This window comes from Phaethon lepturus, unplaced genomic scaffold (assembly GCF_000687285.1).
Source record: "Phaethon lepturus isolate BGI_N335 unplaced genomic scaffold, ASM68728v1 scaffold16804, whole genome shotgun sequence".
Lineage (NCBI taxonomy): Eukaryota > Metazoa > Chordata > Aves > Phaethontiformes > Phaethontidae > Phaethon > Phaethon lepturus.
The window spans coordinates 1,093-13,965 of NW_010537145.1; the positions used below are offsets into that span (position 1 = coordinate 1,093).

Consider the following 12,873-nt stretch of genomic DNA (forward strand, 5'->3'; position numbering starts at 1 on the left):
ACCAGATGCAAACGGCACCAATCGTTTCCAACAATCGTAAGCTGCTACCTTCACACTGTGCCAAATCTAACTGCCCTTGAAAGCCATTTGCACTCTCCCTCCTTTACCTCTGCTCTAACTGAAGTTTTGGCAATCAAGGACTGCAGCTACTTGAAACCAAGCTGAGGTCAGGTGACAGATATTGGCAAGCCAAGAGCTCAGGTTCTTTTTCCAAGAGCTTAATCAAATTCTGTTGAATATCAACAGCAATACTGATCAGGTCCTCTTAGGGCCTCAAGATGAATCTAACAGAGAGGCTCTTCTCCAGTCATCATTTGCCTCCACTTCCTTGCCACAAGGTAAGCTTCTTAGCCGTCTCCCTAAGAGATACAAGCCTATTTCATGGAGCACTAGCATGCATCTTATCTAGACAATCAGTCCAGAACAAAACAAGCCGGCTATCTTTGTTCCAGCAAAAGTCTGTAAAGTCCTTCAGCAACCGATCAGCAAACTTCTCATCCCCAGTGGCACTGGACCGCCACGTTTTCGTCAGCATGGTGTTGTAGGCCCAATTGTAGCCAATGCGCTCTTCACAAAACATGTTCTGGTTAGTGGAGCTAGTGGAGTTGCGCCGGCGTCGCTGCTGACCACAAGAAAATTTCCGCTTGGAATATGGTAGCTGCAAAAACACCGTCCCTGGAGGAAACAGACACGACTTCAGTCTCGGGCAGACCTAAGTCCCTATAACAGGTAGCTGAACATGTTAAATTCTGAAAAGGAACCTGGACTGAGTTTCATTTAATTGCCTTTTAGCAAGATAAAATGGGATACACTTTTCCTCCTTCACTTTTACATGCTACTTCCTGCAAACAACAACACTGGGAGAGAGAACACTTAGTCTTGCCTTTCTCTTTGTAGAAGGGGATGAAGCAAAGCTGTAGGCTCTGATCCATCTTTCTAATTACATCAATTTCCATTCTCTTCTGCAATTTTCCAAAAACTCTCTTCCTGTCATTGTTTTCACGTCTCAGCAATCCGTCTGAACATACCAAGTTATTTTACTCTAGTATGCCATGCATGGAGCTTAGACGGACATGCTGATAGATCACCAACATCTATGAAGAACAGCAACGAAAGCAAGTGGATGCTAAATGCTTTAGCTATCTCCCACACAGGGTGGACCACATACGGTAGAGATGCATCTACAACTGACCTTAAGCATGAGAACAGAGCACTGACTTGTCCCAACACTTTTCCCTCCTTCTAGCTTCTAGATACACATTTACACTGCACTTGGAATAAGCTCTGCCTTATTTTTTTTTATTTCTCCATCTCCTGGAAAGAAAAGTTTCAGAGACACTATAAAGCAAGATTTCAAACCAATGCCACTGATTAGCAGCAACACTTTGTGCTTTTCCTACTGCCTCTCCAGTTTTCCGGTTTGTGTTGGCTGATTCAGCTATTTGTCATCTGACTAGGGACATAATGAGGACCAACATTGCTGACACAAAACACAAACTGCATGTAAAATGGTTCTTCTGTTTATAGTAGCCTCCTCCTTGCCCCAATGCCTGCCAAATATTGCTCACCTGTGACATGGATATACTGGGGCTTGTTCTCAGCTGGGAAGTTGAATGCAGAGGCCGAGTATTTATCTTGCACAAAACCAAATCTGGAGAAACAAACACCAGGGAGAAAAAAGAAAAAAAAAAAAAGGAAAAAGAAAAAGATAAAAAGAGCCACTCCAGCTAGGATTCCTCCAGCCCAAGGCAGGGACACCAGGAAAAACCTTCCACTATCACAAAAGCTCCCTTTTCTTTGGCCAAATATTCTCTGCCCCTGCTAGGCACAGTGTGAAAGCTTTTAACTCCATACTGATCTCTGTCCTAACTCGTGCCGAAAACAAGAGCGCCAGTAGCTCAGTTTGGGAGGGCACTGAGCAGTTTCTGACAAAATGGGGCAGCTCCACACAAATGAGGGCAGAGCAATAGTCAAGACAGACATTCCCTGGGTATGTTTTAAGATGTAACATCATTTTTTTCATGCTGGACAATATGCCACGCAGAAGTTCAAGTGGCTCACCTGACAGTTCTTTGCTGTTTGGAGAATACTTGTTCCTCTTCTGCTTTCTAAGCTAATGAAAGCTTATTTCCAAGCTCTTTAGCTTGGCAATTAAAAAAGGTAGTCTCTCTATTGTGAAAAAAACCTTGGCAGCAACACCGCGAAGCAAACTGGCAGCTCAAGCAAAAGGGTAAGGCTAGGTAGTATTCAAGTTTCCAAAAATTCCTTCTTAAACTGGGCCCAACCTCCTACGTACAGCTCACATCCCAGTCTCCTGCCTATTGTCAATCATCGGTTGTCATCCAGTTCAAGACGGTGTTAAGTACACATGAAGGAAACAACCATCCCTTCTCAGAAAGAAATCTATTTACAGTCTATTTGCTTCTAACTTAGAATAACAGGGCACCTTCCAAAGCCAATGCTGTCCCTAGGAGGAGAGAATGCTTTGCTAATGAGCGAAAGGTTGAAACACTACCTACCTGCCCCTTGCACCTACAGAACCACCTCCAAGCATTCTACTGATATTTTAGTCTAATAATTTGCAAGCAGACTTCAGAGAGGCAGACGGCACAGAACCCACATAACTCAGGAGTGGCTGTTCAGCACAGGTCTTCATCCTGCGTTATCCGAGGAGATAGGAACCCTTCAGACATTCTGCTCCATACATACCTGTATGCTATTGCTTCCTGGAGGAGATGCATACGGTCCCAGTATGTTTCTGGTTCGAAGCCTGAAACAAAGAAAGAGGTAACAATTGCTTAGTAAAGCTGCTTTATTTCCTTCTTTTTCAAGACTTCAGTTTTCCTCAGAAGACCTGTGTGCACTCTGGTTTCCCTAGACATTATTAGAGATGTGTCTTGTACACTCCAGTAGCAGATTCATCCTTGAACTTCACTTTTGTGTCTCGCAAGATGAAGGAGGGGAACATAATGGGGTGTTTGGGAGGGGGTAAGGAAGGAGAGTGGGCTGCTGTGTATCACCACAGACTGCTCTGAAAGTCAGTGGGGCTACAGTAACCTCACAGCATATGGATCTGTCACTAACTGTTTTACATTTACACCTGGACATTGGATCAAGGGTTAATGAAAATAAAGAAAACTATCGTCTTTACTATTTTAGAACAGAGCCTTTTGCTAATTGTCCCTTCTCACAATGCAATTTTGCCTCTCTCTGCACAGGGACAGAGTTCTCTGATCTTTGAGCTTCCACCTCAGACTTACCACAACAACGTCACTCAAAAGGGCGAGGTCACACTGCAGAAAAAGAGACTGCAGTTTCTAGCTCTTAATCTCATGTACAAACACTCTTACCATGAATGTAACCATGGTAGCAAAAAAAGAGGATGGCAGTCCTGAAAGCCTATCGCACTGAGGGGGAGAATAAACAAATGCAGGATACAAATGCAGAGCAGCTGTGGGCAGGGGCTACCAGCAAAACAGACTCTTAGAGTATAACACCATGTCAAACACAGTAACTGCTTGACATAGGCTCTAGAATGGCATGCAACGTTATGGCAAAAAAGATCACTTGGGAGACAACCTTTCCTGTGCCTTGGCACTCCTTGCTGCCAACTTCATACACTGTTGCATGCTGATGAGCCTGCCAGCACGGCTCCCTCTGAGCACCACCCTCCCGAGATGTGAAAACAGGCCCTTCATCCAGCTAATGCACGTCTGGTAAACGAGGCTCTTCACATCAGCTATGTGCTAGATGGGCCCTGCTTGCAGAAAAGTATACCGGGGGTAAAACAAAGGACATTTCTTACCATCAAACAAATGCTCACTACCCTCCTTCAACAAGCAGCTAACATTGAGTGGGATGAACAACTGAGCTCGAAGTGGGTCTCCGTATAAGTAACTGGGCAACGCAAAGGGTCCTTCCAAGACCGGAACTAGCAAGAAACCACAGGACGTGGCTTTCCGATGCCAACCCTGAACCTGAGAAAAGATTCAAACAACGAATCATACAACATATATCAAACTGAAGAAGGGCACGTATGTATATATGAGCAATTCATTCCCTGAGAATAGATGAGACATGCTCAATTCCTCACAGGCTCAGCTTGCTTTGCATGGCAAGCACACAGGCGTCCTTGTAAGCAACGCAGTACAAGCACAAGACATCAGGCTTTTCTTTTTTAAGTGCCACATCAATCAGAAAGCACTTTAAAATAGGACATTTTTCAGGAACTGATTCAGCCTACTTATCATCAGTGGCTAAGCACTGCTGCTTTACTGGAACAGTGCAATAGATTTTAAGTAAAAGCAAAAACAATCACCAAGTGCTTTTTGGCTGGGTGGGGTAAAACCTGGTGCTGAATAATTTGAGTTTTACAGGTTACAAAAGGGAAAATGAAACAAAATAAATCTAAAAATTAAGCAAAAAATGGCACAAACTGCTTGCATGAGGGGTTTGGGGTTTTTTGGGGGGTTTTTTTTGTTTGGTTGGGGTTTTTTGGGGTGGGGTTTTTTTGTTGTTGTTTTTTTTTTTTTTTTTGTGTTTTTTTTTTTTTTTTTTTTTTAAAGCTAAAAAGCGTTGCTAAACAGGAAGAACACATAGCCTGGAAAAACCCTGTCATGAAAGCAATTCCACTGAGATTTACAGTTTTTAGGTTCAGGGAGAGAAGAAATGCAACATGAAATAGATTCCTTTCCAAAGACCCAGCTCAGGGTTTAAGATTTGCCTAAGGGGGACTTAAATATCACCTTGACCTGTACTGATCTCTGCATACTGTGCATGAAACCCACGAAAAGCAGAACACTATCCCACAGACAGAATGACTATAGATAGCATGATAAATGATGACCACATGCAGCAATGCTAATGACCATCAGCAAAAATTACTTATGGAAATAAGGGCAGATCCAACCCACTGTCTCTCCCCTAGTACTTCCCATCAACTTCACATGACAGTGTCCCCAGTAGCATAAGGGATACAGAGGCCAGACAGGCATCGCTGTGGCCACACAGAACACCAGGACTCTTACCATCTCAAAAAGAACAGCTGCAGTCACTGCCATCCAGTGTAACTTAATTTCAAAGGCAGCGTTCAGGGAGAAATTGCCATGGTAATAACAACTGCACCACTCCAAACGGTCAGTGCGGTTATTCACATCCACATCAAGCGTCACTGTCCGTTGCTCAGGCACTGTGGCAGCTACGCAGGCAAGGAATAGGGGTATATTTAAAAGATGCGTTAAAGAGAGGGCGGGAGACAAGATGAAGAGAACAGAAGAAACAAGACAAGCTATCTGAAATGAATTTGTTCTTCCCACTCCTCCCCAGATATTTTTGGGCTAGCAGAATGCTGCTCATCCAGATGACAGAAGACAAAAAATGTGAAGTATTACTCGAACCGGGGATCTGTGCTACAGAATTACCTCCCCAAGCAGTCAAAAAACATTTCAGCTGCTGAAATGTTCTGTCAGAGACAGAACCAAGAGTCAAGCAGCTAATCAATAAGCAACCGGTGCCATAATTAAATATGGCTAGACAACATCAGCTCCTTCATACCAAAGACATTCCAAATTGGTTTTAATATTTCTATATGCCCCCACCAGAAATCACAGCAGGGTGCTGTTACACAGGGCGCTGTTACACAGGGCAGGAGCATTCCAGGACTTTCCACAGCTAAAGAAGGTTAGAAGTTAAACTTCTTGTTTCTTTAACCCCGTACCAATATCCCACAGTACCGCATTGCTAAAACTGCGCATCCAACACTTTTTTGTAACGGCATGAAAAGTCAGCCAAGACTCACGCAGCAGCGTTAGGATCACTGCAATACCTTCTACTGCTTTGCAATAAGCGCTGGGATAGCGCCCAAGATCCAGCTCCCCTTGTGCCTTACACCCCAGCATCCCAGTGAAAGAAAATCTCAGGTATCAGGCAAGAGAGGAAGAGAAGCACAGAAGTGGAAGTGACCCGGCTGGTGTCATACAGCCAACCGCACGGCCAGGGGTAAAGCCCAGATCTCCTGACTCTGAGACCAAAGTCCTGCTAAGAACCATGTTGTCACTTTCAACTTTTCTTTAGGCAAATACATAATTTAACTTTAATGTTAAAAATTTACACAAAGCAAAGAGCTGCAATACTCCTGTTAAAAAACCTTTGCTTTTTTTTTTTTCATGATGCATGAGGGATGGATACTGTTATTTCTTGCTTAAGTAGAGGAAGGTGTGCACCCTTTTATATGGCCAGCTTCTAAATGACCTTCTAATTTAATGGCTTAATGGTGTTAAAAAAAAAAAGAGGTTGAAGTTCTTCCTCAAGGTAGATGGAAAGTTCCCACCTTTACTTCTACTGCAAGTCAGCTGGAGACAGTTTTCAAGGTTCTAAGAAAATCCTTTATATTGCTATTACTGCAGCTTAGGAACAAAACAAAACAAAAGAAAAAACCAATGAAGATGGAAGAACATCACCCAATTTTGTTTTGTAAATACGATCCATTTTTGTCTTTGTGAAATGTATCATCTGCAATTTCTGAGTTGGTCCAGTATTGTCAGACAGACCAGTATCTCGTGATTTTCTTTTTCTTGCTCCTTTTCAGTGGAATATCACTGTGAACGCAATGCTTGTGGTTAGAAGGCTATGGTGCCAGTTTTGTAACAACGTATGAACCCGGGTGCCAGTTTTGTAACAAAGTACGTCGGAAAACAACACCCCGTAAGCTGTAAAGCGGAAGCGGCCCAGTCAGGTACGTGTTGGTCATTAGCCAAGAGGTCAGTGATAACACCACAGTCCAGAGTGTCCAAACTAGCACACGGTGAAGAATGAGCTCCCTGCTCCCTCAGACAGTTCCTTTTTCCAAATAATGCAGACTCTCCATTAGGACTGAAGCTTCTCTCGCCACATTGCCTGCAGCTGTAATTCACAGGCAAAGCAACAGGAACACAGTCCAACCAGGTGAGCTAATCAAAGGGATCTTAAAAACTGATGAGAAATATCCATGTGTCTGAATTTAGAAGCTTCAGATTAAAACCAACTTAATTTTAATAGAATAAACTCTGGCTTCCATAGATCTGATTTTAAGAGGACTCACCTGCTTCCCAATTGTCTTGTACCACTGAGTATTTAACTAACGATTTACTGAGTAAATCGGGGAGGAGCAGGCAGGTTATTCTCCAGTCACAGACTATACTACATACATGACTACAATTGGTAGTGCATGCAGTGCTATAAATCAAAAGGGACAAGATTAGGTATATCACAGGTCAGGCTTCCACTGGGAAGGGAAAGGGGACAATCACCGGGCAAGTGATAGGGCAATTGGGAGGGATAAAGATTTTAGAGACACGTGGAGCTTGTTCCAGAGCTCCCAATGTTTGCATGCAATTTTATGTCACAGCCTGACATTTAGGGAAGGTGGGGAGGGGAAGAAATAAAAACCACAACCAAATCAAAGCCAAGAGAGGAACAAATGAAGTCACGTGGACCAGAGGTCATCTGGGTTTAGTAAAGCTTCTTGCCTCAGATGAACTGGTAAAGTTGTTTTTTTTAAATACTGTTTAGAAGAGGGACAGCACAGAAACATCAATTAAACTAGTTCCTTTGTAAGAAAAAAGTTCTACACTGGGTTTTTCTCCAAGAAACTATTATTCCTGGAATAATCAGACTGCATGTGAGCAATCTGGAGGCATTTTTCATTCATCCAAGGATTGCAAATTAGTTAAACAGCAGAACGGACATAATTCCAACTGAAATGAAAAAGCAGGGCTACACAGGTATGTAACTACATCACATGCTGAGGGAATACACTCTCCCCTGTCTGGTGTTAAAGAAGAGGCGAGAAGGGCACTAAAGCACCCTTTTTTTCATTGCCTGTTTCCCCAGGTGCAAGCTTACTGAGTCTCACTCTTCCCATCTCACAAAAGAGGACAGATGTAGAAAAGTGAAGTGGTTTTCTCGGGCTAAATAGTGAGTAAGAGATCAAAGCAGGAACAGGACATGGCCCAAGCACCTCCAGCCTTCACAATACTTTCACGCCAGCCTACGTTCAGGCTTCCGCTCTGGCCAATCATTGAGCTAATAAGGTTGTATACTAGCCAAGGCAACAGATTTATTGTGTGACAGGGAAAAATATACTGCATATGTTGGCTACAGGGGATTAACCATTAGTTCAGATTTCCTATCCTTAACACTTTCCCATTTCTGATGCTGTTCCTCTTCAAACAAGGCTTTCAGAAATACACACAGATTACTGGAACTTCAGGTTTAAGAGATACTGCACCAGCAGTAAGTCATTTCTCTTCAGAATGTCAAATATATGGAACAGGAGAACAGCAGAATTTTCTTTTTACCCTTAATTGATAGGCCTTTAAAAGATGCATCTAAATAAATCTGAAGTTGCAGTTCCATAGCAATGATTTTTCTTGTAATTTTAAACAGGGAAAGACGAACAAAAGCAAGTGACTCAGGCTGGCCTGGAAATGCAACAAAAAGCTGACAAAGCAACACAGTCAATCATGCAGCCAGTATGTTTCACAGGCTGTTAGTGGTAGTCAGTGTTATACTTCACACATTACAGAACTTTAGATATTATATTGGTATCTTGCACAGCAGCAAGATCTTCCGTACACAAACCCTGCTGCTTCCACACTGCAGGGATCATTTGTAGCTGGGCTTCCCAGACTTTAATATAAGGCTATACGTGATTCAGATTAGCTGAGAAGCCTCCAGCCCATCACAGAAAACTTCTCTTAACACATCTGAATCTCACTGTGGCTTTTGCCATTAAGAAACAATTAAGCATGTCACTTTAGGTACGGTTTGGTTGCTCTGCTGTTCTCACAACTTATCCCTCTGTGCTCATGCCAGGTTGTAAAGAACATCTCTTGATCCACAAGGAGACAAAGTCATTATTTTCCTCTCTGAATTCTAGAGGATGACATGGAGGGGACATTGAGGAACAAGGAATATTTAAAAAATGCTTTTTACTGTATTCTGCTACTCAGAAGCAAAAATTGCCCGCTCAGCCAGTGAAACACACCTCCAGCATATGCTAACAAGTCCATGTGCAAGACACGTGTAAGGCCAGCATGAAATGTGCAGCTTTATTGCTGGTCCACGTGAGATCATACCCTTGGCTGGCTGCTCTTCCCCCTTCAAACTACCCCCATGAACTTCCCCAGCTGTCACCTGTGCTGTGCATCTACCTAATAGTGCAGCTGCCTGGCTCCGTCCTCCGAAACTGCGGCTAAAGGAACTGTGCCTACTTGCATAGGAGGCTGGGCGGCTGGGCAGCCAGGGCAGGAAAAACGCTGGGATTTCCGAGTGCAGGAGCTCTTCTGCCACAAATGCCACCTCAAACCATTTCCTCTGGAAGGCGGAGAAGTCATCCATAGCAGCTGTGTGCCACATAGCAGACTGCTGCATGCCCACTGAACAAAAAGCAAGGGGAAGGACAGATGGCAGTTAGAAAGAAGTATTCCAAGACCAAGAGAGAGACACAGTTCTTTCTGAAAAAGGGGAAGAAGGAAGGGGTTATGTTATCTGCAATCTTTTTTTTTTTTTTTCTTAAAAACAGAAAGGCTGAGTTACTTTGACTCTCTAGAGCAGGTTTTGTTTGCTCCCAGACTGCATTTCTGCTGCAGCACCCATAATAATCAAGTACAACTAGTGATTATGCAAAGGGATAATGAGGAAAGTCTTGTAATAACACAATGCTGACCTCGGTCTGGTTCCTTGTCCACAACAATCTTGTAAAAATAAAAGCCATAAATAAAGGTTCGTAAAGCTTCTCCAGATGCGTGGACAATAAGCTGCTCTTCTAGCATTTTCTGAACAAAAAAAAGAGAACAGAGCAAACACGATAAAAGAGGACAAGTCACTCTTCCAGTTACATAAAAAGGTTGCTAGAGAACATGAGGAAATAATTTTCTTTTTCTTGACATCTTTTTGTCCAGGTATGTGCCTAACGAGAATATCAGCAGTGGTACCTCTTGATATTCAGTAAATGTAGCAAGTCCTTATCTCCCTGAGAAATTGCATTTGACCTTTCTGCAGATGTCTGCGTTCCTCCCTTACTCTGCTCTGGTTTTATAGGAAGGTAAGAGTTTAGAAACATTCTAGGTTCTCTGTTAATTGATATGGGATCTCAGCAGAGGAATGAACTCCAAAACGTTTCCAACCTTCTGCCCCTGACACAGTTCAACAGGGAAGAAAAAAATTAATGAACACAAGCAGTGTATCTTGCATAAAGTATGTATACTTCAGCATCCATAAAAGAGAGGTCATATGCTGTTTTTAATAAAACTTCATGAAGTAATTATCAGAAGAAAAGGCAAAGCTAGACCTCAAACCAAATCACACTGTAGTGCCTCATAATTCTAACACAATGGAGAAAGTTCTTGGTAACTACTCGCTAATTGGAGGTTATACACAGAACTGTCATATACCAGTGGAAAAAATAATATATATTTACTCCTGAAGAATATCTTGCTGTTTTGTGATAGGGAATCAAAGAAATGTCATCATTACCTCATATTCTATTGAACACTGTTTTCAATACCTACCAATAAGATGATTTTAATAAGAAACAGAAATTATCCTCTACAATTCTACTTTCTTCACAGAATAAGGTATCTGGCCCTCCATATACCCCTTGACAGTTCTCTTACCTGCATTATGTCAATCGCCATAGCTTGGGTTTGCACACCTTCCACATTATTCACCAGCCAGTGTACAACTTCTGCACTGATGAAACAGGATGGAGAGAGGCCCTTCTGTTCAGAGAGCAGCTGGATCCCTGTGCTGAATCACAGCAAGTCACACATGTTAACATGGACTGAGTGATAGCTCTTCTAAGTGACAAAGACAAAAACTACTGCTGGGAAAAAAAAAAGGGGGATAAAGATACACAACAAGAATGTGTATCATAATGCCCCCAGAGTGACATATCACTAGCTTCTGATAACAGTATGAAGAGCTGACATTGACAGCACTTTAGTGTCTTACTGAGAATTCTTGCTTTGACAAGATTCTGCAATTCTAAGTCTCTGCAGCAGTACTTGTACCTCAATTTCTATAAAATTCCGTCTTTGAGAGATTGGAATTGAGTAACAAAAGGAAGCTTAAGAGTCTTCCACAGCTGACATGCAGCTCTCCTTTGAGTGACTCCATGCCTCATGTCCTCTTAGAAAACTAGACAGATGTTAAGCATATTTATATTAAAAACTTACGTGGGGTGTTTCATGGCTTCAAGAATCTCTATCAAGGTGGAGGAGGAAGTCAGCGTACTTGCTGAACACTGCTGAGAGCTGGGAAGTAAATAGAAGCATGTTCAAAAAAATCAAGGAAGCTGCCAGATTTGTTCAAATACGTACATTTAAGAAAAATGCTCTCTCTTCTCTTCCTAACAATGACTTTGCCACAATTATCTTCTTTTTCATCTCAAGAAGGACAACTAAAAGCATCAGACCAGTATTTTCCCTCTGAGGTAACGAGGTCGTTGCTATATTGACCCAATGCACACTATAATACATACAGCCGTACTCAGGAGCAACTGAGAGCAAACATTTAGACATTGGCTCTTTTTTTTTTTTTTACCGTAATATACAACCACAGGAAACGAGTGCTAATATAGTTTATTTTTAAAGTCGCTTTCCCCTGGTGTCTCACCTCCAGGTTAGAACATCTTGGATTTCATCAACCTACTTAATCTAATTAGACCTGCAGGGTCCTCCTTTGTTAAAACAGACAGAAGACAGATGTCTATTCAAAGCCTGGTTTTATGCTAACAGGTTTCAAAAATGGAATTTCTTCGTTCTTCATTTCTTGAATAATGAAGCTCTTTTAGTGGGTGGAGAAATCAGGCTTCATGTTCATTTAATTCTGGAAAACTGGGTTGCAAGGCTTATTTTACTACCACTCTTTCTGCATGCAGAAATGCTGCAGTAAGGTCTTGTGACAAGTGCGTTCTAGTGCTGACAGACACAGCACATCTTGTTCTCAGGTTCCTGTTTAAGTGCCCATTCCTTACAACCAGAAAGGGGAATGTAACTGAACAGAACTGCCATATAGCACTGCTGTGCTTTTCTTACCCTGCCTCTGCAGCGCCAGCTGTGGTATATCCTTGGTCTGCAACATTCTGGGAAGTTCCCAAGAGCTGCGTGTTGCCCCTATCAGGTAACTGCCCTGTGTTTATCAATGTGTTGCCATCTGAGGTTGAAGAAACTGATTGATCTATAGAGACCTGCAAGGAGTAAACACAGCAACATCTTTATGAAATTTATGACGTAATCCATTTCCCATTTTCTCTCCTCCCCACATCATCTGTACCTCAGCTCAAATTAGTTAACAACAAGCAATACTATAAGGCAAGCACAAGCATACGCAGGAAGGATAAATACAGTGTTACTTTTGGTATCACTACAAAGCTACTGACAAACACAAAATTCAGACTTCAGTAAAGATAAAGATCACCAACCCAGCAACAACTGTGTTGAGAGAACTACTGGCAAACCAGCAAACACCAGTCTCAACCTGACATTTTCAACTTGAGTGAATAACTGATTATCAACATGCAATGAACAGAATAGGAAACGTAATTACTACGGGAAAGTAGTAAGCAGTTAGAAAATTTAGTTTCAACTCTAACTCTCAGACAAAAATGTGCAAATGTGTCACACAGAATTCAAGTTTCATAATGCACGACATCAGCTCATCATCCTTCCTTTCTTAGGGTAGTATCAGGAGGCTGGTTGGCACCCACCCACACCTATGTCGCCAAGACAAGAACAACACTTTCCTCCTGCAGGAACTCTTGCGCTATTCCAACAGTAGATTGGATAGTTCACAAAAATTAACATAAAATAATTTCAGAAAGAACATGAATGC

At 42.2% G+C, this 12,873-nt stretch overlaps 1 protein-coding gene across 4 annotated transcripts in view; it reads right to left on the reverse strand.

The window, feature by feature from the left end:
• DEPDC5 (DEP domain containing 5) overlaps positions 1–12,873 on the reverse strand; it is a 47,179-nt gene continuing 34,306 nt past the window's right edge. For all 4 annotated transcript variants that reach the window (XM_010286399.1, XM_010286398.1, XM_010286397.1 and 1 more), the window contains 10 exons: positions 12,078–12,229; positions 11,217–11,294; positions 10,656–10,788; positions 9,707–9,815; positions 9,192–9,416; positions 5,028–5,197; positions 3,806–3,977; positions 2,710–2,770; positions 1,569–1,651; positions 1–675 (listed from right to left, as the gene is read on the reverse strand). In XM_010286399.1, coding sequence (XP_010284701.1) covers positions 380–675; positions 1,569–1,651; positions 2,710–2,770; positions 3,806–3,977; positions 5,028–5,197; positions 9,192–9,416; positions 9,707–9,815; positions 10,656–10,788; positions 11,217–11,294; positions 12,078–12,229 — 1,479 coding nt within the window. In that variant the 3' untranslated portion in view covers positions 1–379. The remainder of the gene's footprint in view (positions 676–1,568; positions 1,652–2,709; positions 2,771–3,805; positions 3,978–5,027; positions 5,198–9,191; positions 9,417–9,706; positions 9,816–10,655; positions 10,789–11,216; positions 11,295–12,077; positions 12,230–12,873) is intronic.